At 40.6% G+C, this 27847-nt stretch overlaps 1 protein-coding gene across 10 annotated transcripts; it reads left to right on the top strand.

The window, feature by feature from the left end:
• The first annotated feature begins 297 nt into the window (after nucleotides 1-297).
• Nucleotides 298-25985, top strand: BDKRB2 (bradykinin receptor B2). 10 transcript variants are annotated; one of them, XM_065685467.1, is made up of 5 exons: nucleotides 298-628; nucleotides 2818-2912; nucleotides 4569-4674; nucleotides 7171-7241; nucleotides 23160-25985. In XM_065685467.1, the coding sequence occupies exon 5, from the start codon at nucleotides 23162-23164 to the stop codon at nucleotides 24302-24304; it is 1143 nt and encodes a 380-aa protein (XP_065541539.1). In that variant the 5' UTR covers nucleotides 298-628; nucleotides 2818-2912; nucleotides 4569-4674; nucleotides 7171-7241; nucleotides 23160-23161; the 3' UTR covers nucleotides 24305-25985. The 10 variants fall into 10 exon arrangements, 9 of the variants coding, with proteins under 9 accessions (XP_065541539.1, XP_065541535.1, XP_065541536.1 ...); XM_065685463.1 differs by lacking the exon at nucleotides 7171-7241 and adding an exon at nucleotides 4883-5125; XR_010613886.1 differs by lacking the exon at nucleotides 23160-25985 and having other exon boundaries at nucleotides 7171-7904.
• The last annotated feature ends 1862 nt before the right edge of the window (nucleotides 25986-27847 follow it).

Genomic DNA, 27847 nt, shown 5'->3' with positions numbered 1-27847 from the left:
AACAACCCTGAGCAACTACCAAGGCAATGAATTATCCCATTATATTTAATTTCTACTCACCATCTGTTGTCTTGAATTAATAGAGTCCAATATTTAGCTATATTCTCTTTATTTCCTAGAGCAGGAATGCTCTCATGTAACCCAGTTCAAAGTGATTAAAGCTTTCACAATTACAGGTAATGACTCTCAGCTGCAGGATCTTGCAGCCATCCAGACATGGTGAGATTATTGCCCTAAAACTATAAATGAAGAACCGACAGAGAGCAAGAGCCAAATGTTTTCCATGCTCATGAGCAATCCTGGAAGCTGTTGTGTAAACACATGTCTGTTTCATACACATAGTGTGGCACATCAATATTTTAACTGGGTTTGCGTTGTTTACCTCCCATATTCAAGTATCAGCAGTCTCAATACTGCATACGGTAGAAAAACGTTGCTTTTGAAATATAGTATGGGAGAAAATCCAGGAGCATGATGTCATCAACAGAGGGATGAGTCTGTTCTGTTCAGGGAGGGGCAGAAAACCAGAAGTTAGACTCATTCATACAACAGAAGGAGCTTGGCTGTTCCTGGAGACGTGTTGCACTGCACTTACTTGTATCTGCTCAGTGGTGAATTTGCATTCAAGGTATGTTTCTGCTTCTCTTTACTATGAAAAGATCTCATTATTTAAATTCAGTATGGTTTGTTGCTTCTTGGAAACCACTTCTTGAATTCTTAACATTTCTGGTTCAGTGACAAAAGAGCTGATGTTGTTAGTGTTCCAGGGACACAGAGGAGGAAAATAATTACTGCTAATGGGATTTTGTAACTTGCCAGGTTTTGCGGAGCAGTAGCATTTACAAAAGAGTGCTTTATTTCAAAGTTCCCAACATATCAAAGCCACAGATGCTATCTGGTGTAGGGACTACTGAAAGGTAATGATTCCTTCTGTTCAGAAGACATTTTGTGGGCACACATTCTATCAGCTCTTAAGAAAATACAGAAAGTGGAAGCCGCTAACTTTGTTTTCAGCTGAGAAATTACCTATGAAATGATGATAAGAAAACAGAGACAATACTTTTTTGTACATACTGATAAGTTTCTCTCTGTTTATTATTTTGATTATAAACTTTGTGGGGCAGGAAGTGTGTATGTATGTGTACCTTGCACTGCTTACCTGTTCGGTCTGAGCTGATTGAGTGACAAAGAATAAACATTTGAAGCTTTTTCTTATGTTACAAAAAAGAAAAGTTTTGGGTGACTTTTAAACAATATTATCAGTTCCTTTCTAACACTTGTATCCAAACAAAAAAATGCAGGAGGAGCATGATATATATAGAATGCTGATAAAAACAAAGAAAACCTTAGAACTGAGGTTGTAATTAGGATCATACAACAAAAAGAACAAAGGTTGAAATGTATGCTATAGTTTTATCTATTCCTATTCCATTACTCAAGATCCTAAGCAGCCATCTTAATGTAAAATAACAAAATAGCCGTAAAGCTGAAAAAGTTCAAATAGCTTTCCATTAGCATCTTAGTTTTAATACACTGTACAGACGCTTACTGATACTCTTAAGATACCTGTATGCTTTCATCTTGAACAGCTGTATATATTTTCTTAAGGAAGCTAGAAGACAGCTAGGAAAAAAATTTTTACAGCAAAGTCTTTAAGACTGAAGTATCAGGATATTGGGTAATATCAGTCATACATTTTTTATCTTGTCTGCTGTTCTTTGAGAATGTGCAATCATTAAGAAGATAATAAAGAGAAGCATCTTTGCACCTCAGAATCATTCACAGACTTCTTATTTTCCCTGTAAATAGTGAAAACACAAGGAGAAGGGGTAAATGTACCCAATTTAATAAGGATTTCAGAATAGTCAGAGCAGAGACACCTCCAGAAAATCTTTGTCAGGTTTTCCACTGGGTCCCATACATGCTAGAACAAGATTGAGTTACTCAGAGTTACCTGAACATTTTGTACTGACAATCCAACAAAAAAACTGCCTTTCCTGCTTATTAGAGCTTCCTGAAATAAGTATCTCATTACTGCACTGGAACACAGCTTGAAGAAATTCTCACATCTATGTCATATTTTATATCTTTTCTCAGACAGAAAACAAGAGGAATTTGGGGGAATTTTAGCACATTCATTATGAAGACCTTAAAATTCATTGCTTAAGAATAGCCAGTGTTGGATAGTCTGCTTTTTATGGAAAGAAGGGAGCTAAAGCTTTTGGAAACCTAAATCCCACTGTTTTGAAAGTCACAGTAGGAAAAAAATCATATTGCAAGTCCCAGATAACTCATCAGAGAACAGAGATTTGCTTTCAAATCAAATTCCTTCCCAGTAACTGTGTCAACAGCAAAGGCACACCTGCACTCATTAGCAATGCTAATCAATATGAAGTTAAAAACACCCCAACCCTGAGAATAAATGCCATTCAGCTAAAACCTCTGCTTTTCTTTAACAGTCACATAAGCCAGTCTTATTCTATTTTTACTCACGGTTTTTTTTAACTATCTCTCAGAACTCCATGTACTTGAGTTTCCCCTAGCTTATCTAAAGGTTTCTTTTCCTTCCTTCTTTCATTTAGCATACTTCATGCATCCAGATATCTTTGTGCCTCTGCCTGGCCGACATGCAGCTGTAAAAAAACATAGTACTTTAAAGTGGAGGCAAAAGCTCTCAGCCAGTCCTCTATAACTGGGGTAACTCTGGGTGAATAGGTAGCTACTAAAGAATAACACCCTTTGGGAGCACCCTCTGGGTGCTGACTCACAAGCCTAGCCACTGGCAGGCAGGTGGCTGAGCCAGCTTCTCCCCTCTAGGTGCCCCTGACCAGGGATGGAGGCAGGAGAGAACACCCCTGTACCATGACAGCCCTGAGGAAGGCAGGCTCAACTGCACTGGGAAAGAACAGAGGGTGAGAGCTCCACAGCAACATCAAATTTGGACTCTGCAGACTGCTGTCTTCATCTTCACACAAAGTTGCACATCCTAGTGATCGCCACAGTGGTGATAACTTAAAAGAGATGCTAGTGCCCTGCGACTGAGGAACCCTGGTCAAGGTCTAATAGCCCACTAAGTTAAATACTGGATAACAGGCACAAATTGGATACAGACCACTAAAAAACACAAGGACCAAAGTTGTCTGCTGAAAGCATGCTCACTTCAGTCTGATGATGATGAAGTCCAAAGCATTCAGACATTGTGGCAAAGCTTCTACATCAAACTTCAACAAAATGCCTCAGGACTCTTGATGCTCCCTGAAGGGGTGGATTTGGCTTACTTTTGCTGCTGTTTTATATTTACCTCCTCTACATGTTAACTCCTCAATTCAGCAAGGTTGGGCTGGTTTTTGTGATCACTGCAAACAAATCTGATCATCCAGGTATGCAGATCTGGCATACTGAGGTATGCCAGAGTGATGACTGTTACAAAAAAAGGCACACTTCAGACTATGGCCAATTTGCATAGAAAGGAGCTGTCAAAATGCAGAAATCTGCCTCTCCCACTCATTATCTGAGATTACAGGTAAACTCCACAGAAAAAGAAAGTGAGCTATGGTTAGAGGTCCAGGTCTTTTTAATATTAACAGGATTTATACGTGTGCCTAAAGGCAGAATTGGCCATAGAAGATATTTCCCCCTTCAGTGGTCCTTCTTTGGCAGAAGGGAGTATGCTGCAGGCATTCTCTTTGGGAGCTGCACCCCTGTGTCTCCAGAGGTGCTTAGCCCCTTTGCCATGGTTATATGATTTCCTATCAGCTGTCTGACTGAAAGACAGCTACTATGGAGTACGAAGCAAGGGCAGCAGGTTCCCCTCAAGAAGGGTGATGTGAGCCCTCTGCCCACACACACAGAGCAAAGCAGTAACCCAGGCCACTATTCTGATGAGAAGGGTAAATGACCTGCAGATAGTGGGCAGGCCAGTAGACTGGAAGTGCTCCATCAGGTCACTTGAGTGTTTTCACAAAAAGCAACTGTAAAATCTTCCTATTTCGATGGTGGGACCTGATCCTTGAACAAGTAAGTAAGAAGACAGAAATACTGCAGTATATGTCACTAGGTTTTATGTTCACTAGATTTTATGTCACTAGGTTTAGTGCATCTCTCATCTCCTTCTCCAGCAGTCTTTCCATATAACAAGCTATATTCTACATTCTCTGTATTATATTTGGCTTCTGCTTAGATTATAAGATCCTCAAGGCAAAGCTAGTCCCTGTGCTTGCACGGCTATTGCACACTGATTATCATCGAAGCCTCCAGTCATAAGTATTACACAGACAGCATGGCAATGTCAGCAAAGCCGTGCTCTGAGTCCTGCCTGCTAGACCAGGACAAACAGCACACGAAGTAAACAAGCAGATAAAGAGACATAAAAAGTGATACAATTAAGCACACAGACTAGATCCTCAGCTGTATTGAATGCTCACAGTGCCATCCCCATCAGCAGAGTAATGACAGTTTATAGCAAATGATGATAGATCTGTTAGCAGAGATGAGTGATTTCTGCACCGGTAACCTGCTTAATAAACATGATAGCATAGCCACATCCTTTTTCTGGCTTCTTTTCCCAGAAGGAAAGATTTGTGAAAGGCCTGTTTTACTAGCTGTGAAATCAGGAGACAAGAAGAGAAAAGAGAAGAAACGATGCAGTGGGTGTTCCCCTAACTACCACAACAGGTAAACTTTGCTATAGGACACAAAATATGTTCCAAGTCAAATTTCAGTCTTTGTAATTGTGCAGCTTGAGCTCAACGCTGAACTTCAGCCAGCGCATCTTACAACCAGTCTCGTGTCATCAGGTTATTTATTACAATGGTTTCATCTCAGCCTGTGGTATCTCAGCTTAAGGATAGATTTCTTATTTCTTTATTCTTTATTTCTTTAGACTGAGCCATCTAAACCAAACCTCCCAGACACTGTTTGCACTCTGCAGAGCCCACCCACATGCTCCTCGTGCAGGATCTCGCTTTACCTGCCCAAGACCAGCTCACAGATGGCTGTTCTCCTTGGCATCACCCAGAAAGGTTTGCTGTGCCTGGTCCTCCCAGCACTGGGGGCTGGAAACACGCAAACCACTTTCTCCAAGAGAAAAGAGCAAAACAGCAGGCAAATATTTGTGGCACTAAAGGTGACTAGGATATGTTTGCTTTGTGGAAATTCTGTCTCCTCTGTATACAACACGTAGACATATGTGTAGACGCACACCTATATACACCTACATATAGACAAACATAGAGATTCAGTATCACCTTGTCAGAGAAATAAATGTTCCTCTGCAAAATCATGTTATCCATGTCCTACCCTTTCCTAGGGAACAATCCTACAAGGAACCACTGCCACTTTCTTCCTCATTCACGGATTTTTACTTTGTACAAAATGATCAACAAATATTTTAATCAGACATTTCTGATGTGTCCATCTGTTAGGATCAAGACCGTTACGTTTATTTGTTTCATTTCCTTTGCTTGGACAAAGATCTTTTGGGTTTCTCTGGTTAATGCTAAAATTCCTAGGTCACAGTGATCTGGAACCATCCCTCATAGGCAGATTAAACAAGCAAAAGCAGTTACCTTCTCACAAGCTTTCATTCTGTGTAGACATTTACAGTAGGTAACAAAGTCAAATAATGAAGAAGATGGGCTACCTTTTTACAAGAACGAGGGCACTTAATTTGAAACTGAAGAGCTTTCTCAAGAGCTCTGCTGTTTTTTATTTACCTCTGTGAGCTGCAAGTTAATTTTCAAAGTGATACTATTCCAACCTGGTTAAAGCAGTCATAATGAGTCAGACATTAATGCAACTCATGAATGGCTGGGATATTGTTCACAGAAATTTCAATTTATGTCATACTTCTTTAAGAACACCATATACAGGCACGTCAGATAAGACAGGTGTGGGATCTCACCTTCTTGCTTACACCATTCCTCTAAGAAACATCATTATCTTTTTTTATTAAGAGTCACCTTAGCCAAGAAATTCTAGCCAGCTGGCTCAGCCAAAGAGGCATTTCCCAGAAGCAGGAAGTAGAAGTAATAAAGCAGAGTTGGTTCCGTGTAGGTGTTTCCAGCAACATTTTGGAAACGTTAGTCTTGTTTGGAAATATAAGAAGACAGCAATTTTTTTCCTTCCAGAATAGATGTAGTCTACAAATTGACATTTGAATCATGATTACAGCTCATAATTGTACAGCATGAGACATCTGGAATTTCATTCTGCTACACTCTGCATCATGCATCACTATAGACAGATTTACTGTGTAAATAGTTTCCACTGCACATTTGTATGGTGTTTTAAAAAGGGTTAAATGGAACATATTAATAAGGTTTGACTTAGATAAATGGACTCTGGTCAAACAACTTTAAAAAATCAAAGAAAAAATTGACTTTAAATACAAGAATCAAACAATTCCAAAATTTTGGACTATTTTACAGATAGGTAAAATCAGAATCCAGACTGTGTAAACTACCTAGGTTTTATTAGATTTTCAAATGAAAATCCCAGACAAAACTCCCTTAACTTTAGTATATAACTGACTCAGACTGCAATCTTTATTCGTTGTCTGGTTTGGAAACCTTTTCCCTCTTGGGAAATTAAATCTCAAGTTTTAAACAATCCCCAAGATTAAATCCTTTTCTCCTTCCCTCCGTCCCTCCCTCCCTTTGGTCCTCTGTCCTTCCTTCCTTCCTTCCTTCCCAGCAGCATCATTTCTCCTCTGCCTGTTTTCTATAACACCATTATGTGCTCTCCCAGAACTCATATCTGCTAATTTCCTCCTCACTTGTTCCTGCCCTGACATCCTGCCACGAGACTTGCTGCCTGCTGCAGAAAACTGTCGTGTGCAATTCTACACAATACTTCATGTTCTGCAGCGGTTGCAAAAGTGATGGTATACAAATTCAAATATGACATGATTAACTTAAATCAGAACATTTTTCAAAATTAACAAAGCTGGTCAGAATACAAAATTTATGTTTCACAGAAAAATTGTGAAGGACAGAAGGAAGAAGTGAAAATCCCATCTAGAATTAACGAATCTTGGCATTTTTATCAGAACCAAAGCACTGGGAATGGTTAGCATGGATTAGGGATTTTGAACAAGGCATGGACCTTCTTGAGCAAGTGCCTGGGGGATAAAATGAGTTAATTCACCTCTTTCACTGTCTCTTTTTCTAGAGCTGCTCCATTTTGTGAAGATAATAAAATCTAGTTGGCCAGACAGAGCAATGGTGAACCTCGGTCTCCTTGTAAGCTGTTAGCAGTCAGTATGTCTCCTACTTCGTTCAAGATGAGAAATGGCACCTTTAAAATATTTTATGTTAACTTCCCCAAATATGCTGTGAAAATTTTTTCTTTTAAAATCAGTTTCTCTAAAAACTGTCTGGTTTGACAGTCACTTTAATAGGAAAAGATAGTTCCCTTCCTCAAACATTTATTGCATAGCTATAGCAGTACATGAGTGTGAGGTGCCAGAAAGTGTGATCCATTAACTGTTGCCACTGCCCAGGCAGAAAAACTTCTCCAAATTTGTGTTGTGCAGAGCCACCCTGTGACAACCCAACACCATGTGACTGCTCAATCTGTGAAGGATATTGGGGCTTGTTAGGTTTAGGTACAATAGTTCTTTGAAGGAGCTGTGGAATCTGCTAAGATTCCATTAAGTGAATTTGTCTTTCTAATTAAATTCTCATCATCTATGTTTTTGTCAGCTCTGACATTCTGAAGAGAGCAGATAGACATATCTTCTTGGTAACCATGAGTGCCCAAACCCCATGTATACAGACTGAAAAACAAATTGTCTGCACCAGATTCCAGCGAGGCTCTGACATCTCCTGTTGCCATCAAAGGGATGACAATGAGTTGATACACAGTTTAATTCCAGAACACTGGCAAAGCACGAAAAAACCAAACCCAAACCCAAAAAACTGTAATCCAAACACTGACTGTTGTAAATCAGTGCTGCAAATCACAGAGCTTCTCAGCCTGTGGAATGTCCTGAACCTTATAGACCTCTTAGTGTTGAAAGCCACAGGCACGCTTGTACAGTTTAATCACCACGTTGCTATCAACATATCTTTTCAAGGCCAGGTTGGATGAAGCCTTGGGTGAGATGGTTTAGTGTGAGGTGTCCCTGCCCATGGCAGGGGGGCTGGAACTAGATGATCTTAAGATCCTTTCCAACCCTAGCTATTATGATTCTATGATTCTATGTATTTGAATACTTCTTTCTTGTAAGAGAAATGCAGTGTACTCCCACTTAAGAATTGTTATTAGAGTTTCCCTGGGTTTTCAGCAGAAAATCTGACATTTGGATGTATATCAAATTTTTATCTGCTGTGATGACTGAGGTAATTGCAATACAGTCCATAATTCACTATATTCTCTCACACACACCATTACCAATATGTACATGTGGTTTTGAGCTTTTCTCTGTAATATACAGGCTGTGACGATTTTTAATCATGATATCTGAAAACTGACCTCTTTTCAATTACAAATGCTTTGTGTAATGGCTGTGTCGGGAGTAGATGCATGAAAATAATATGAAATGATTGTCCCAGCTGCTCAAGCAGCAGCCTAGCAGGACATGTTTGACCTAGGAAGGACAAGGCAAAATGGTTTTCTGACGTTTATCATATAAGAAGTGAATCATGTTCCAGGCTAGACTTCTCCTTGAGAGGGGAACTCAGCAGTGCTTGCACTGCTGCACTCTGTTTTTAGGAGTTAAAAGAGTATGGGGAAAACAAAACAAAGTAAAACAAAACAAAATAAACAAATCAAAACAAAACACAAACCCTACCTATTCTTTTAGTAAATGCAACCTGCCATTTAGTCAGTGCATATCATGTCATGCTTGTATTGCCCTCCATGACAAAAATCAGTGATGCTGGGGATCCTTCACTGGGATGGTCCATAAGAAAAGTTTTTCAGAATGTTGAAATCTAAGTTTATGTTTTAATGTAGATTTTGGGGTATGTCTGCAGCTGTTATCAGAGGTTTTAAATTAAAGGGAGGCCTTAAGAAGGCCACATGATAGAGACGCTAACTTGAACAACCTGAAGAAATATCATACCCTCTGTGTTCTACCTGCTTGAAATTAAAGTTGTAATTTCATTTGAACATTATACAGTTAATCAAACTTTCTAGCCCATTATGTTTTCAGAGCCCAACATGCTGTTTACTTAGCGAAGCCACCTCTGGTGGCATTAAGGGAACACAAGGCACACTATATAAAGGACAGATTCTGCTTGCAATGTCCTCTGTGCTAAGGACTCCTCTGCTTGCACAGTTACCAGTGTATGGCTCAGCCACAGGAAAAGTAGTAGTGACTGAAACATTTCCAGCTGTTTGTGGGGATGATTTTGTAGTTGCAGATGTGTTTTGAAGACATAATATGACATTTTAGAGCATCTACATTTTTGCAAAATGCAACAGAATTCAATTAACTCCAGAGTAAAATATTCAGTTACCTGTATGATAAGAAATGAAGCAAGCAGCAGCTGTCAAAGAAATAGTTATTGCACTTTGGGACAGGAACCTTCTAATCTTTGCTATCAGAGACAGGCTTTTCTCAAAGGCTGTACTTGTGAAAAACTGACGAAATGTGCAAGAAATGCTGCATTATTGCAAATATCCTTCACAACACTGTAAGCACGATAGAGATTGGAGGCACTGGAGGCGGCAAATCTCTGTCTTTTTTTCAAACGGCTGTTGCAATGTTCTTAAGGTGCTAAAAGCAAAGTGCTTTCAGGGCACAGAGCCAGTTCATCTGAAAGGCAAATCTCTCTATTAAGTATTTAGCGCACAAAGGGAGCAATATCTACAAATATTTGGCCATTAGACCTTTGCATTTTGCCTGGTCATCAGAACTTAGAGGAGCTACGCAGGGAAAACATCATTTCTTTTTCAAAACAGCATTTTGGAAAAAAAGCTTTTTTTTTCAAAAGAGAGAAAATTTACCTATTTCTTTTCCAGCTTTGCTGTTTTTGGCATGGTACTTGCAGTAGTGTTGATCTCTCTGTGTTTGAGGACAGTTTGTTTTCTAAAGCAGGAAATTCTTACTTTAACAAAGAAATATAATCTAGCTGTTCAAACTGCTCTTGATGAACTCAGTAGCATTTTAGTTCATCATCACTGGATACAGGTTACCTTTGCTATTTACTGGGCTCAAGGTTCATCTGCAACTTCATAGATGCATTTTACTGTTAGATACCATCAGACCTGCCGTTTCACATGACATCCCACTCCTGCAATGGTTATTAAATTGGTTTCACAACATTAGTGCATTAAGGTCTTTGAATTTTGTAGTGGTGATGGGGTACAGCAATCTCCTACATAAAACAGAGAATTCCTGTGGTGCCTGCAGTGCTCAAAGGAGGGGATACAATCCCTTTGACCTTATTACAACCTGATAAATTTACATGTCGTATCATAAAACTCAGGAAGTTTATAGTCTCCTATTTGTCTTCATACTTCAGTGAAACTGCACAAGTTGAGATTATTCGGTTTTTTACACAAACACCATGCGTACAGGAGGGTTAAGGGCCATGCAAGTTTTCAGCCCTGGGACAAGGATTAGGCTTTCTCAAGCAGCCACTCTCACCTGACAGGGAACGCAGTGTGGTTCCTGGTGCCAAAGCGTGTTACTCACGTTTCAAACAGCACCTTTGCTGTTTCTCTCCCTGTACAAATGTGCAGTTCAGTTTGCTCCCATCCATTACTATTTACAACAGGGAAAATAATATCAAGTTAGACAGTGAGCCAGCTGGGAACAGGGGTAAATTATGCTAATAGACAGTCATTTTCCTGGCAACAGTTCCAGTGCTAAGTGCAAACTCTGCGAAGAAAAATGTGAGAAAAACATGATCTGATCATTGTCCCTGTTGGCAGGAGGCCCTCAGCTAGTGATAGAAACCAGTGAGTTTTGTGAGTCTAAGCAAATCAGACCAAGTTCTGGGTTTATTTCACCCATACTACAAACCAAGTGTATCGCCCTTCTTTACTTACTTCTACCTAGCAATAACCAGGGCTCCAGACAGCACTGTCTCCATCAGGCACATTTCCCTTCCCTTCCACCTGTGTGTCTTGCAAATTTGTAAGAGCCTCTGGCCTACATCTGCCACCTTCATCTCTCTATTTTCCTCAGCATCTCCTCTGCCTGTACCTTTGAGAAATGGAGCCACTCAGCCTGAAAGCTGAACTAAGTGAGAATCTTAAACCAGTGCATTTGGGGATGCGTTATTCAAAATGCCTGCCTAGTGAAGTAGCAGAATTCCTGCTGATGTTATTCCTGTAAGCTAGTGCTTGCCCTCAAAGGCACCAAAGAGCTTGAGAGAAGAAAGGGAAAATTTGATGCTACATGCAAAGTTTAAACCTGTACCCCTACCTTACTAAGAACGAAATGCAAAACATCATTTTGCACACTGAGGGAACCTAAACAGGGGAAGTTTCGATTGGATATAAGGAGGAAGTTCTTTACTGTAAGGGTGGTGAGGCACTGGAATGGGTTGCCCAGGAAAGTTGTGAATGCTCCATCCCTGGCAGTGTTCAAGGCCAGGTTGGACAGAGCCTTGGGTGAGATGGTTTAGTGTGAGGTGTCCCTGCCCTTGGCAGGGACGATGGAACTAGATGATCTTGAGGTCCTTTCTAACCCTAACTATTCTATGATTTTAGACCAATATGACGATCAAATAAACAAAACCCAAAAGAATGAAAGTCAGACATGGCAGCATATGGACCCTAAGCTCAATACACTCGTAGCTTTCTGAAAGAAAATGCTGTCAACAAAGCTTAAGACACCAATGTGCAAAACTAGGCTGACCCAGTATCTCATACATTGTAAAACAAAGAGCATGGTATGACAGTGTCAGATGTGTGAGAAATATGTGTATGGGCATGATAAGGCTTACCCTGTCTCTGAAAAAATAGGCTTAGTCTTTGAGCGTCTCAGCCCAAACCCTAGGCATGGGCTGTCTGGGACCATGGTAACCAGACATAATTCTCATTAAAATTGTCTCAAGGAAGAATTAATTTGGGTGACTGTTCTTCACTTCTGCAGTATTTTTGCAGTCCCACTCTTATTGAGGCTCCTACATTTTTCTCTCCTGACCTGAGCCTAAATGCTTCTTGGTGACTGAGCTTTTCAAATGAGCAGTCATGGTTAACCTTACCTGTTCTTATATGGAGAATGCCAAAAAAAAACCCAGAACAAAATACCCTGCCAGCCTTGCAGAGTGAGCTTGTGGTCACTTTTCTCCTGTTTAAATATTTTCTTCTCAGTTGTCAGAACATTTTGAGCAAACATGTTAAAATACACACGGAAAAAGTATAGATTCAGCTGTGACTTGAGTGCATTGTGTAATGGCAATGTGTCTTGCTGTAAGAGAATTAGAAAATTATCATTTTGGTTCAAAGAGACATAAAGCAGGACTCCCGACACCAGGCTCTGGAGCAGAGTCACATTAAGTCTAAGGGGCAGGAGTGGTGGGTGCATGATGATTAAGATCCTGGAGAGTTAAAGAAGATTGAAGAGACTTTAGAATGGCAGCAAGTAATTCAGTATTTACTAGGAGAGAGAAGAGTTGTGAAACTGATATTATAAACCTCAGATTTTGTGATATTTTCCTAAGGTGAAAGAATAAGATTCATGTCCCTGCTTCAACAGTTATTTAAGTATTTCGACTCATCTGAAATAGCTTCATAAAAAAAAAAAAGTGTTATTCATAGAATCATAGAATCATAGAATAGTTAGGGTTGGAAAGGACCTCAAGATCATCTAGTTCCAACCCCCATCCCATGGGCAGGGACACCTCATGCTAAACCATCTCACCCAAGGCTTCATCCAACCTGGCCTTGAACACCGCCAGGGGTGAAGCATTCGTAGCTTCCCTCAGCAACCCATTCCAGTGCCTCACCACCCTCACAGTAAAAAATTTCTTCCTTATATCCAGTCTAAACTTCCCCTGTTTAAGTTTTAACCCATTATCCTTTGTCCTGTCACTACAGTCATAGAATCATAGAATCATAGAATAGTTAGGGTTGGAAAGGACCTCAAGATCATCTAGTTCCAACCCCCTTGCCATGGGCAGGGACACCTCACACTAAACCATGCCATCCAAGGCTTCATCCAACCTGGCCTTGAACACCACCAGGAATGGAGCACTCACAACCTCCCTGGGCAACCCATTCCAGTGCCTCACCACCCTAACAGGAAAGAATTTCCTCCTTATATCCAATCTAAACTTCCCCTGTTTAAGTTTTAACCCGTTACCCCTTGTCCTGTCACTACAGTCCCTGAAAAAGAGACCCTCCCCAGCATCCCTATAGGCCCCCTTCAGATACTGGAAGGCTGCTATGAGGTCCCCACGCAGCCTTCTCTTCTCCAGGCTGAACAGCCCCAACTTCCTCAGCCTGTCTTCATACGGGAGGTGCTCCAGTCCCCTGATCATCCTCGTGGCCCTCCTCTGGACTTGTTCCAACAGTTCCATGTCCTTTTTATGTTGAGGACACCAGAACTGCACACAATACTCCAGGTGAGGTCTCACAAGAGCAGAGTAGAGGGGCAGGATCACCTCCTTCGACCTGCTGGTCACACTCCTTTTGATGCAGCCCAGGATATGGTTGGCTTTCTGGGCTGCGAACGCACACTGCCGGCTCATGTTCATTTTCTCATTGACCAGCACCCCCAAGTCCTTCTCCGCAGGGCCGCTCTGAATCTCTTCTTTGCCCAATCTGTAGCTGTGCCTGGGATTGCTCCGACCCAGGTGTAGGACCTTGCACTTGTCATGGTTGAACTTCATAAGGTTGGCATCAGCCCACCTCACAAGCATGTCAAGGTCCCTCTGGATGGCATCCCTTCCCTCCAGCATATCAACCGGACCACACAGCTTGGTGTCATCGGCAAACTTGCTGAGGGCGCACTCAATCCCACTGTCCATGTCAGTGACAAAGATGTTGAACGAGGCCGGCCCCAACACTGATCCCTGAGGGACACCACTTGTTACTGGTCTCCAGCTGGACATTGAGCCATCGATCACAGCTCTTTGCATGCAGCCATCCAGCCAGTTCTTTATCCACCAAGTGGTCCATCCATCAAATTGATGTCTCCCCAATTTAGAGACAAGGATGTTGTGTGGGACATGTGTCGAACGCTTTGCACAAGTCAATTCAATAAGCTTGTGGCCTCTTAGTATACAGACAAGTGTATCACATGAGTTCTAGCTTTTGTTCCAAGTTAAACAGAATGGAGACTTGAAAATAGGTTTCATCTGTCCAATGACTAGAGACAAACAAATTGAATTATGCTTGGTCAACACTTAGATTTTAAGAGCATCATATACTTCATTTCTTTGTAGACATGTTCTAAAAGCTGGGGATGAAGAAAAGAATAACTCAGTAAATCAGAACAATTTGAAATTTCTCAGAAGTGTTTAAACAGCAGAAGTTGAAGTGTGTACTGAGAAGGGGAGAAAGGCATTGTTAGTCTCCATTTTCAGAGTAGTTTGATAGTTTTTTAAATTCATCTCCTTTCTCCTCTTGTGAAATATAATGGTAAAAGTTGGTGAATAGGCACAGAAGTTTCTACTGTGTTTACCAATCCATTTTGTAGAAAAGGGAAGGGAAAAGCTGCAGAGCATTAACATAGTAAAAATCTCCAGGAAAACAAAAAGTTAAACCAGTCATTCAAGTTTGAATTTAACTTAGAGAATGATTGCTGTGAGCCATCGCTATGTACAGGTCTTGCATGCGTAAAATTTTCAGTTCTTGATGGCCACACAGTTGCAGACGTCATTTATTGCCAAACTCCTTCAAATATTGGCAGAAAGTTTATTGTGAAAAAAAAAAAAACCCAGCTGAGAAATTTACCCTCATATTTCATTCCTTTGTCTAAACTGCACATTGCTATGATATGTCACAAAACAACCCTAGAACGGTATTCATGGAATTTGGCATTTCCCATTACTTATTTGTTTATATCTTTCCCCTTTTAATTTATTGAAGCTGATGAAGCCTGTCTCTGCAAGAGGAATGTTGTCACCCAGTGTATCACCAATGTCAGTGCTTTTCTGGGACACATTCTGAAATCCAGTATCTATGAAAGGATTCTGTACAAAACAAATTACACAGGTTACATACCATGGTCTCTAGTCCAACCTCTTGTGCAAAGCTGGATCAGCAATGAAATCAAATCATGCAACTCTGGGCTATATCCAGCTGGGCCTTCAATATTTCTGAGGCTGGCAAAGTTGAAATTGAATAATTCACTGGGTGGAGAAACTTGAAGATCCTATTGTTTTGATCCTGAAACAGCCTTCAATGTTAAAACAATTATTTCTTGTTTCAGATTAAATAGAATTATTGTAATAAACCTGCTATTTCAGAATTGTTGCAACATCAAGATGTGGTGACGTACGCAACATTTTGAAAAGCACTGCTAGTAGAAAAGTTTCTAAAATATTGACAGCATGAAGTCAGAGGTCAAACATGGACAGTGACTCAAATACCATCACCAAATCTGGACTAAATCAAAACTGTGTTCATAATGAGATTGGACCTTTTCCATATACAAATGTCCTGTGTTCAGTACTTCTCTCTGAAGCAGTTCAAATTTTCCTCCTAATGACAGTTCTTACAGCATTCCAGCCATTCTGTTCTTCTCCAATTCAGTTATAATCATTATACACACGGATAATACATTTTGTCAGAATCGTCACAGTCACCAAATAGGGTACAGCACTGAAAAAATGACATTTCAAGTTATTTGCAGTTAAAAAGTGTGAGATTTTTCAGGAAAAGTATAGCACTGGAGAATCTAAAGTGAGTACATTCAGGATTTACCCCTGGAAAAAAACGTGTTACGAAAAGTGCTTCATTGCACTTGATTGGGCTTGTGCTCTTTCCACACCTTCCTTTAGTTGACTGTGATAGACAATATCGGAATTGAGTGGCTTCACCTCCCACTCTGGGGGGGGAGATTAATAGCCTCTTCTCACTTTAGACTCCTTGTTATTGAAATAATTATTTTAGCAGAACAAGGTTGAGTTTTTTATTTTCCATTTTTCTTAACATAATTGGTGTAAATATCTTTAACAACAACTGCAGAGCAATGGCTGTCCTGCTGTGTGCTTCAAGTTTACATGCCAAAGGGTCTCTAAAAATTCACTTTTTGGAGGGAGCTCCTCTGTATCTTTCCTTTATTGCCTTCAGTTTCTGAATTTTACTTCCGTCAAGTTCCTCAATCTGGCTTAACTCGAAGCCTCATGAACTGCAGGGGCAGCCGTACCATGGAAAGGGACAGTGAAGGGTGAATAAAGAACAGGAAATGTTTAAGCTAATATTGCCATGAAAAGCTTCCACTGATCTGCAGCCTCAAATGTTCTAAAGCCCATTACCATTTCATTATGCGAAGATTGAAAATTAAAAATTCAAGTCACAGGGTCAGTAAAAGCAGAATATTTTTGGAATGTTTCTGACACTTCCTCTATCTCTTCAAAACAGCAAATGCCTCCTCAGTAAAACAGAATTAAAGCATATGCTGTGTAACTTCCTGGTCACATTTCAGAGGTGCCACAAGAACTGCATAATGCTACCCTTTGATATTCAGTCAGTCAAAGATGCAAATCAAACCTTTTCTAAGGTCAAAGAAAGGGGTACAAGCAGTCAAAATGGACTTGGATTAGATGGAAACAAGAGACTCCATGAAGTCGGGATAGATGACAAAGATGGTTTTTTGCAGTAGTACAGGTTTAAAGAAATGCAGGTTGAGATAGAAGATTTGAAAATAAGCCTTATAGATGAGATACAGAATTTATAAGGAGGAGGTCTTGACTGCATTTATGTAGGTAAGAGTTCATCACAGAAGATGACTTCAATCTCCCAGCACACCTTTGGGCTATTGCTGAGCAATGCATCTGCTTATGCTACCCCATATGTGCTTCAGGCCTGGTAGACCTATAGATGTGGAGCTAAATGAGTAGAAATTTGAAAGCCTTTTAACAGCGTTTACACTCCAGGCTTCTGAGAAAGCCGTAGCAGTACTTACGTAGATTTAGCAGGACACAAGCTTCCTTGCATGCACCTCACGGTGGAGGACCGCCCTTTCCTGTGGCAGCTTTTAAACTCCTGATAATTCTCATTTCAGTCACAGCAGATCTGTCAGGCAGGTACCTTTTTACTTCTCACGGCTCTGACAGCTCCTCTGTTGCACTTGCTGTAACTCTTGCACTAGCATGAAGCAGTAAGGCTGCCAGACCAACAGGCACCAACAGGGGAGACTTGGCTGCCCAGATTGGACTCAGGAATGATCAGGAGGACAAACGAACACAAAAAATACATAGCATCAAAGCAGGCTTGGCTCTGACAGGAATAGCGGTTTGGAAGAGAGGATGTAGCAGACCTTGGGTGTTTTGCTGTTTCTTGCTGTGGCTGACCTGCCTTCTAAAAAAGGACCCTGTCAGAAGTGAGCCAGTGCCCTTCTCAGTTTGCAGCCACTCACTCAGAACTGTGTTTGTCCTCCCAGCTTTTCCACCCCTCTGTGCCATTGAGACCTGGGTGTATATGTATGACATGTTGTATGCTTGTATGCATGTATGTCTGTATGGTAAGCCAGCTATATGTATCTCACGAAACTTTTGGCCATTAGTAACACTTAAAACCAGGTATTTCTAAAATACTCTTAAGGATGCTATAGACTGGGTGTCATACCCATCCTTCACAAGGTGCATCCCTTGTTAAGAAATTCCTGAAATAAATAGAAAACTAAGCAGCTCTCTAGGCAGCCTTCATCATGAATGATCATAGGTCACAGAAACCCCTCCATTTGGAGTAGAAAACTAGGGAGGGCTCGGATCTGCTCTCCTTTATCCTTGCAGATTAGACTGTACAGGTTAACATCGTGACTGTGTACCTACATTTTTAAAAATTTCACTGCTTGCTCCACCAAACCACATTATAGGGGTTAACATTATAACAGCCTGAACACTTGTTTCTTATAGGCTCCACCTCTTGTACCTGAGGACTAAATAGCAAGGTTAACACTATGACAGCCTCAGTATATACTATTTACAGATTTCACACCTTGTTTCTGCATATAACCAAACATATAGCCAGAGTCACAACAGCTTAAGATATGGATTAAAAAGTCCCTCCGTTGCTCCCAGAGAGAAGACTGCGAGAGTTAACATTGCAATAATGTGAATACTTACTACACATTTCAGGCCTTGTCCTTGGAAAACACCTAACTGAGACCATCATAACAGTTTAAGTTATCCACTACATCTAAGCATACAAGCAAATGTTTAGCATAGTATGAGCCAAGATTAACACCACTAGTGATGATACTAATAGAGCCATGATTCCAGTAGCTGTAGGTGTTCATCCAGATTCAAAATGGGTTGTGAAAAAAGTTCACTTGATGCAGCATGGGCATTTCCCCATTTGGAAATTAAAGCAATGAATGCATCAAATGGTTTAGCTGTCCTGGAACTAGCTCACATCCATTAGCAGCATTAACTGAGCTGTGAGCTGGCTTTTTCCTCTGCTCTTCTATTCCTTAGCTCACAGCTCTGGATCCTTTAAGGGGTTTTTGCCCCACTTCATCGTATATAAGAAACAAGTTCTTTACTATGAGGGTGGTGAGGCACTGGAACAGGCTGCCCAAAAAAGTGGTGAATGCTCCATCCCTGGCTATATCCAAGGCCAGGTTGGATGGACTCTTAGGTGGCATGGTTTAGTGTGTGGGGTCCCTGCCCACGGCAGGGGTGTTGGAGCTAGGTGATCTTAAAGTCTTTTCCAACCCAAACCATTCTAAGATTCTACAATACCCTGCTTCATTTCTTCCAAGACAATTCATAGGCCACAGCAAGTATGGCTGTTGCACAGAGATTTTCCCTCCACACGACACTTATTCCAAGATTAACTACACCCCTGGACTCTAGGCATTATCTTCTGCTTGCTGATAATCTCACACCTATTTTAAGGCACCCTGTAGCCTCCCACTCTCTAAGCCTTGCCATTTGTGCCCAATGCTATTAGCAAAAAGTATTCTGGAACAACATGAGACAATGGCTGACAATGTTTTTAGTGACTGTCAAGGAGGAGGTAACTGACAGTAGGAGGCAAACTCCAGCAGGGACAAGTTCAGCCCCTACAGGAGTCCCTCATAATCAGTAATGATAGATAGCTTCAGCTGGACAGTGTTTCAATCAAAACTGTCAGAAAAAAGTTTTTTGAAAGTCGTAGTTGAGAGATTAGGCCTGTCTTGCATCGCACAGAAAGTATTTGTAGACAGTGTATGAAGATGTCACATTTATTTTCACTGAACTGTGATAAGCAAATGGCAAATCATACCCTTTTCAAAACTATGGCTGTGTCAATCATAATTTATTCAATAAGCACATACTTTTAATGAGTTTCCTGTGCTATAGAAAATAGTAGCAAGCACATCATTTTAATTGGGTTTGTAAATAGACCATTAGCACATTTCACCTTATCCACTCTCACATTTCTACTAATGCTTTATGGAAGGGCTTGGACCAAGAGATAAGGCCGAAGAAGGCAGGTCGGCAGAAGCCTCATGTCATGGACTTGGTCACATCCTTTGCACACTGTTCCTAGACAATAGTAATGTGATGTAACTTATTTATTTTGAAGTATTATAGAGTTTTCTATCAGAGAATAGCTGTAGGAGAAATACTATAAATCAGTAAGAAGGTTTTGAGCTATTTGCTATAAACTAATTCATGTTTATTGTTTTTCTATTAGACATATAATGAGGTAAAGGCACTGAAATTGCCAACATAGCCTTTATGACCACTTTCTGAATTACTCAGGAATATCTTTTTAAATATGTTCATACATGAAGCCTCAGAGCATAAAATAATACGCTTAGAATTCCTTTTGCTGGTTCACAGCCTGCTACCAGCAGAAGAAACAGCTTCCGCTAGTTGCGTCACGCAAAAGAGCTTCCCTGTTCTCAGATGACCTTTTGTTGATCATCATTAGTATTTCAGTTCCCATGTATTTTTATAGGGTAAAATGCCAGCATATGCAGAAAGGGAGACTTGAAACTGCTGTTTGCAATGTATTAGTGGCACCTTGCACAGCCACAAAAGTTGGGCTTTGGAGATATTTAAGTGTTCATGAATACCAGCCCCGTGATGACAGGCTTCACTATAGGAAGATTAATTACATAACAGTATGGCTATCTAAGGTATCATTCAAGAACTCAGAACATCAAAAATACCAAAAATATTAGGACAAAAATTATTTGCAGTTAATAGGGGACATAAGCAACACAAAATGTATCTATAAATACATCAAATGTAAAAGGATAATGGAGGAAAGTTTGTGCCTGTTACCAAAAGGAAAATGGAACCAGTAACTCAGAGAATGATGAAAAGTTCAATGAAGACTCTGTTTTAGTGCTCTCAGAAATAAAGATCATGAGCTGATATTTAAGATGATTGAAGAGAACAATTGGATTTCTGTGAATTAAGAAATAAAAAAATTAAAAAATATATACAAAGTGGCTGGATTGTATATAACCCACCCTGTCATGGTTCAGGAATTTGGGGAGGAAATCTATCAGTTTTTATGTCTGTGAAACCACGAATGGGGATATTTTAGAAGCCCAGAGAGGTAAAAATGCAATACCTATCTTTAAAAGGCACAACTAGCAGCAATTTATGAACCTGCCACTCTCATTTAAATACGTAGAAAGCATTACAGCAAAACAGTAAATAATCAATATATCCACATATGGAGAACAAAAAATAATAATGAAAAGGAATTGCCAGTGTAAACTTACCAAGAATAAAATTGTGTTGCATTAATCCAATCTGGCCTAATGGATAAAGCACAAGCCATAGATCAAGCACATCTTGATTTCAGTGAGGCTTTTGGTATTGTCCTATATTCCATTGTGCCGAAATATGAATAAAGTCACAGAAAAATGCACTATAGATGCAGGTGCTCTGCTATGTCAGGAAGGGCTCGAACAAAAATAAGATTTCTAACCAAAGCATTTGCAACCTACAGTAGTTGCTTGCAGCTGGAGGATTAAAAGAGGACATAATTGAATATTAGTAATGTTTCATAGCATGTGCTGCAGATGGTGTTTACTTTCAGTACAGAATAAATAAATCCATATCCACTACACATAAAAGCTCCAGATAGCCATTGTCATCAAAAGCATGGGTCACTGGATGGTTGTCTGCTACATGTAATGCTAAATAATAAAGAGGCTCCACCAACCCATTCTCCAAATGCTGGTTGAAAACAATCAGAAATCAGAAGGATACATGTGACTTAAGATCAAGGTGGTTCTAACAATGATGAGGCTAACAAAGAGTCAGGATAGAGGATGGAGATATGTTCCTGCAGTTAGATATGGGCTTGAAAAGTTGAGGGTTTGGAAGGATGAACTTGGAGGATGAGAATTTTTATGTTTTTACCCAGTTTCTGTAAATACTGTCCTTTGCTCAAGTTATGAAGGACTGGAGGATTAGAAATATGTGTTGCTGACATTTTGTTTGTTCCCATTAGTCCAGTTTAGGTTGCCTGTCTTCCAAGGTTCCCAGTGCCACTTGCCTGTTTTATTCAGTCAGCCTGTCCTGCATGATGCCCCTGTTACAAGTTTTACAGTACAGTGAGAGTCTCCTCTGTTACTGTCTCTATAAAAATATAGTCATCTCTTTGCTCTTGGTTCTTAAGTACTACAGTGCTTAATTAAAAGTACATATACAAAATATGACCACCATTTTTCCCATTTTTCAGTAACTTTGCATCCAACAGCCAAATGTCTATATGCATATTAAGCACTGACACTTAACAACAAACAAATCTACTAACCAGAGCACAGGTGAGAATCTCATCCTTTCAGGAATTACAATTGTGTCCCCTTTTTACTTCCAAGTTACCAGCTGAATCAGACAAATGTCTTAATGAAAAATACATCTGAAAATCTTCCAGTCAACCCAAATATAAACAGTGATATTTTAAAGACCTGGAAAAAGACAAACAGTATTTCTGTCACCCAGTCCAGAGAATTACATATACAGCTCTGGGAAGCCAGTCTTGCATTTGAATACCTCAGCATTCATTATCTGAGTACACAACAATAAAATCATAGTTAACATTTTAACAGTACTGAGCAGATGCTGCATGCTCAACTTCCATTTGGTTTCAGTAACATTTAAACACACATCTGATATTTATGCCCTTCCCTACAGGAAGCTATATTTAGTAGCTTCCTGTAATACCCCGAGCTTTTTGTCCTGTAGAATATTTACAGTACAGCATTTGGCTTTCAGACTGTTGTCTTGGACCCAGATTGGCTCAGTGCAGCCTGATGGCAGGCAGCTCCTGGCTTACATGATGACCACCATCTTTGCCAAACTGCAGACCTATTAAAATTAAGGTCTCTCACAAAAGTGGTGCCATTTTTCTCTTCTGTGACTTGCTTGCAGAAAGAATGTATCACAGAGACATGAGTACGTGGGTGAATCCAGTGCGAAGTTGCGAAAGGCACAGTGCTTGCAAACACTGATCTTGCTCCTCGAGCTTTCAAAGTGCAAACTAAAGCTGCAAACTAAATGTGTGCTGTGACAGTTGGGAAAAAACATTTGGGAAAAAAAATATGGTGTTGTCTGGGGAAGAAACACCATTGAATTCCACCTAATTCTTGCTTTACAGGAGAGGGTGTAAAATGTTGAGGGACATGCCACGGAACTAGCAGCTTAACAGTGAGCAATATGAGATTCACGAGGGACATCTGTCCTGTTGGAGACTATGGCTATCCATACCCAAAGATAAGAAGAGAAAGTAATGCTGAACCTACCCAAAGAGTTAAAAAAGACTTGCTACAGCTTGGTTCTAGTGAATAAAGGCTGGCAAATGTTCTTTTCAGTTAAAATGTTGGTTACAATGTATGCTGTTGGTTTATCAGCTCTGGTTCACTCAAAATTTGTCCACAGTCTATAGCAGTTTAGTCTGTGAGACCCTCTGCAAGCGTGTATGAGAAAGCTACCCAGGGAACTGCAAGCCTGTTCAAAGCCATGCTTTTTAGGACAGTAATGAAAGCAGCATCAGCTTTACTTACTGTGTCTTTTCCAGCAATGAGCTAGGTACAGCAATCTCATGTCACATTTTTCTCTTTCTCTGCACAGAAATGGTTTCCATCACAACTGAAAACACTACGGAACTTTACAACATCGTGGCCACTCAGGAGCTCACAGTCAGTCCAACAGATTGCAACAATAGTTCAGGAGCTCATCAGCTGAACGAATACAAATGTATTAATTCATATGTATGGCAATGGCTACAGGATTTTCAGCCTGGCTTCCTCTGGTTTATATTTATTTTTGGAGCATTGGAAAATTCCTTTGTCCTCATCGTCCTGTGTTTCCACAAGAGTCGCTGCACAGTGGCTGAAATTTACCTAGCAAACATGGCACTTGCTGACCTAATGTTGGTCTGTGCTTTACCTTTCTGGGCCATTAATATTTCTAATGGGTTTCAATGGCCTTTTGGCCTGTTCCTCTGTAAAGCTGTCAATGTAATGAGTAGCATGAACTTCTACTCTAGCATTTATTTCCTGACACTTGTGAGCATCGACCGCTACCTAGCCTTGGTGAAAACCATGTCTCTTGGACGGATGCGACGAACTGTCTGTGCCAAATGGAATAGCTTTGTCATCTGGACATGTGCATTGCTCATATGTTCACCTACAGTGGTGTTCCGAAATATGCACTATTATGTAGAATACAACATCACAGCCTGCACTCTTGTTTACCCAGCCAGCTACTGGGAGCCTGTAAACAACTGCTTGTTGAATACTGTGGGCTTTGTGATCCCACTCTGTGTAATTGCCTACTGTACAATGCAAATCATCAAAGCTTTACGAAGTAATGAGCTACAAAAAATTAAGTTAGTCCAGACAGAGAGGAGAGCCACCATACTGGTGCTTGCTGTGCTTTTGCTGTTCATCATTTGCTGGCTTCCATTCCAAGTCAGCACATTCATTGACACAATCCGTTACTTTGCACCCACTCTTAAATGCCTGGAAGAAATCAATGACATAGTGACCCAGATAGGTACATACTGTGCCTTTTGCAACAGCTGCCTGAACCCAATCTTGTACGTAATTGTAGGGAAACACTTCCAGAAGAAGGTTGTGGAATTCTACAAGGACTTGTTCCCAAAGAGGTGCAGAAAATCACAGTCTGTGAAGATGGAAAACTATATGGACACTTTAAGAACTTCCATTTCAAATGAATATCCAAGGAAAAAGTCTGTTTTCCCGTCACCGTGACAGCACAATTTGTCCATTACAGAAAAAAAAGCCTTCTAACTTATCAGTCTCCACTAATATCCATCTACTACTAGTCAACAAAATAAATGCAGTAGTGTTCATCATTGGTGAGAAAGCAAGGGTTTGATGTTGATGGAAACTCCATACAGAGACCTGCTTCTAATGCTATTGAATACTTTTCATTATCAAATCCTCCTTTGTAGCATACTCACGTATTCATGGCTGAATAATATTTGATGCATGTAATGTTTGCATTTCTAAGGTGTACATACATGTACAGACAGTACATACATGTACAGACAGTTGCATGAATAGAGGCCCCAGTTCTGCCAGGATTGTGCAACTCCTTATGGTACCTATACAGTTTGTTGAACTAGAGTTTTGATAGAAGGGGCCTGTAGTTGAGTAATTTCTGGTAAATGAATCCTGTAGGATTATTATTCAAATGGATTTTTAGGTGCAGCCGGGTTTTTTTTTCCATGTTCAGTCATCCAAAACTATTTTGATTATTTGATCGACAAGCTGTGCCTTTTTGCAACTGCTCTGCCCCTGCTAGTTACAGGTTTACATTAGCAAGTATGTATGGAAAGTAGGTCTAAAAAAAAGACAAAGCAGTACTGGAAGGAAGGCTGTAGCCAGCTGCATGAAGCTAGCTGAGTTTTCTTTGTAGCAGGAGATTTTTTTACCCCTTCTGCACTGGGTAAAGCCATTCACTTACGCCTTTTGAATGAGTGAATATTATTCATACCTACAGTTCAGCTCAGAGACTTAGTTTTCAATATTCACAAAGGATAATTAATATTGGTAACGTTATTTAATAGAAACATAAAAGTTCAGCAGCATAAATGATGAAGTGGAAGAAACTGGGAACATGAAGGAGAACATTGCCTAACAGCCTTAGAAATCTAACTAAAGCTAACAGGAGTCTAGAAAGTTCAGAATATTCAGGAATGGCCTTTTCAGAGTCTAACAGTACCTACATTTTATTTGTAGAGATAATCTGAGAGATATTAACATGAGGTATCTTTTCCCTAACTGGACTCAATTAACTAAAGGAGGGAGAAACCAGGCTGGGCATGAGGAAAAAGTTGTTTACAATGAGGGTGGTAAAATACCAGAACAGGTTGCTCAAAGAGGTGGTGGATGTGCCATCTCTGGAGGCATTATATTCTTTGGAGCTTGAATGGCACTATAAAATTTCATTTAAGATGAGAAATTTGTATTAAACCTTCAAATAATTAAACCCAAAAGTGCTCTAAAAGTGTGTGGATGTACTGTAAAAACTGTAGGATTTAGATCACCTTAGCTGATTTATAGACAATTTCCATAGGTTTTCCTTAACAATCCAATATAATCCTGTCACAAATATTTCTATTGTTCATTCTTTATACTGACCAAGACACCTATGAGGAAATACTTCAAGGCTTTCTCATATTTCCAATGTTGCCAATACTGTCTTATTCACGAGCATGCTGTTCACACAGTCATTAAACAAAAGGAAGACCATACTGAGATTATTCAGGCGATAGAGGAGATTTCTGAGTATTTGGTACTGAGAAGTAAAATATAAAAATGTTATTATATTAATAAGACATTAATTTAAATCATGTAAATATATAGATATTATTTTGCCATGCAGTAAGCATGTACAACAGAAAATAAACTACTTTAAGAAAGAAGATTTGTTGGTATTTTCTTCTCTAGCCCTTATCCTGTTAGTCAGGAATGACTTATCAGAAGTGCAACTGTTGTAGGTACTTTCTTTCACTTCCCATTTTACCAAAGGAAAATGAGCTAAAACTGCAAAATTATAGCTGCTTTCAAAACTTTGGGTTAGCTTTCTTTTCAGGGCTCATTGCTGAGTGGTGCTGACCACCCTTGGACCCTTTGGAAGCTAAAATATGAATTAAGGCAGCCAAGGATACTGAAATCTTTTCAGTACTTTTTCTCTGCCAAGGAAACTGCAGATACTACTTTCCTTTGTGAGGGCCTAGGGTATGCAAGAGCCTACAGGTGAGGTTTGCAGGATGGACCTTCGGCCTAAAGCTTTTACTCTTCTCTCAAAGTACACAAACACTAGCAGCAATGGAAAGCACCTGCAGAAGCCTCTGCAGATTGCACAATGTCAGCTCACAGACATTTGTGTTCTTGCCCACTTTCCAGCGCAGTCACACATTACGCAGTACTTGCATGTACCACTTGTTCCAATAACCAAACTCCTCAAAAGATAAAGTGCTGTGTCCAAGTCTTGCATACTAGCAGTTTACAGTAACAGTCAGGTGATTGGCTCTGACCTAACAGAAACAAGTCAAAGTTATAGACAGATAGGAACAGCCTCACGCTTGCAGGCCCTTGTTCTCATGGGGAACTTCAACCACCCTGATATCTGTTGGAGGGACGGTACAGCCTGGCACAAGCAATCCAGGAGGTTCCTCGATTGTGTGGAAGACAACTTCCTTCTGCAAGTAATAGAGGAGCCAACAAGGAGAGGTGCCATGCTTGACCTTGTGCTCACCAACAGGGAAGGGCTCGTTGGAAATGTGACACTCCAGGGCAGCCTTGGTTGCAGTGATCATGAGATGGTTGAATTCGAGATCCCCAGGACACTGAGAAGAGCGTGCAGCAAGCTCGCTGCCCTGGAATTCAAGAGAGCAGACTTTGGCCTCTTCAAGAACCTGCTTAGTAAGGTTCCATGGGATATAGCCCTGGAGGGCAGGGGGGCGCAAGACTGTTGGTTGTTATTCAAGGATCACCTGCTACAAGCTCAGGAGTGTTGCATCCCAACTAGAAGGAAGTGCAGCAGGAGGGCCAGGAGACCTCCTTGGATGGATAGGGAGCTGCTGAGGAAAATTCGAGGGGAAAAAAGAGTCTTATAAAAGGTGGTAGCAAGGACTGGTGGCCTGGGAAGAGTACAGGGATGTTGTCTGGGTAGCTAAGTACCATCTTAGGAAAGCTAAGGCCCAGTTAGAATTAAACTTGGTGAGGGATGTTAAGGATAACAGGAAAGGATTCTATAGGTACATTGCAAATAAAAGACAGACTAGGGACAACGTAGGACCCCTCTGGAAGCTATCAGGACAACTGGCTACCCTGGATTTGGAGAAGGCTGAGGTTCTGAATGACTTCTTTGCCTTGGTCTTCACTGGCAAAGGCTCTGACCGCACCACCCAAGCCTTAGAAAGCAGACACAGCAACTGTGAGAATGAAGACCTTGGGCCCACTGTAGGAAAGGATCTGGTTCGGGACCATCTTAAGAACGTGAACGTGCACAAAGTCCATGGGACCTGACGAAATCCGTCTGCGGGTCCTGAAGGAGCTGGCGAATGAAGTTGCTAAGCCACTGGCCATCATATTTGAAAAATCATGGCAGTCAGGTGAAGTTCCCGACAACTGGAAAAAGGGAAATATAACCCCCATTTTCAAGAAGGGGAAAATGGATGACCCCGGGAATTACAGACCAGTCAGTCTCACCTCTGTGCCTGGCAAAATCCGGGAGCAGATTCTCCTGGAAGGCATGCTAAGGCACATGAAAAACAACAAGGT

Source organism: Lathamus discolor, chromosome 6, assembly GCF_037157495.1.
Source record: "Lathamus discolor isolate bLatDis1 chromosome 6, bLatDis1.hap1, whole genome shotgun sequence".
Classification (NCBI taxonomy): domain Eukaryota; kingdom Metazoa; phylum Chordata; class Aves; order Psittaciformes; family Psittacidae; genus Lathamus; species Lathamus discolor.
Note: the sequence above shows the minus strand (reverse complement) of the source record. Positions and strands in the feature narration are given on the sequence as shown.

Coding starts and splice junctions, on each gene's coding strand:
- BDKRB2 (XM_065685465.1), top strand. CDS start 4,942: ATGCTCCTCGTGCAGGATCTCGCTTTACCTGCCCAAGACCAGCTCACA. Junction 5,126..23,159: donor AAATATTTGTGGCACTAAAG/GTGACTAGGATA, acceptor TTCTCTGCACAG/AAATGGTTTCCATCACAACT.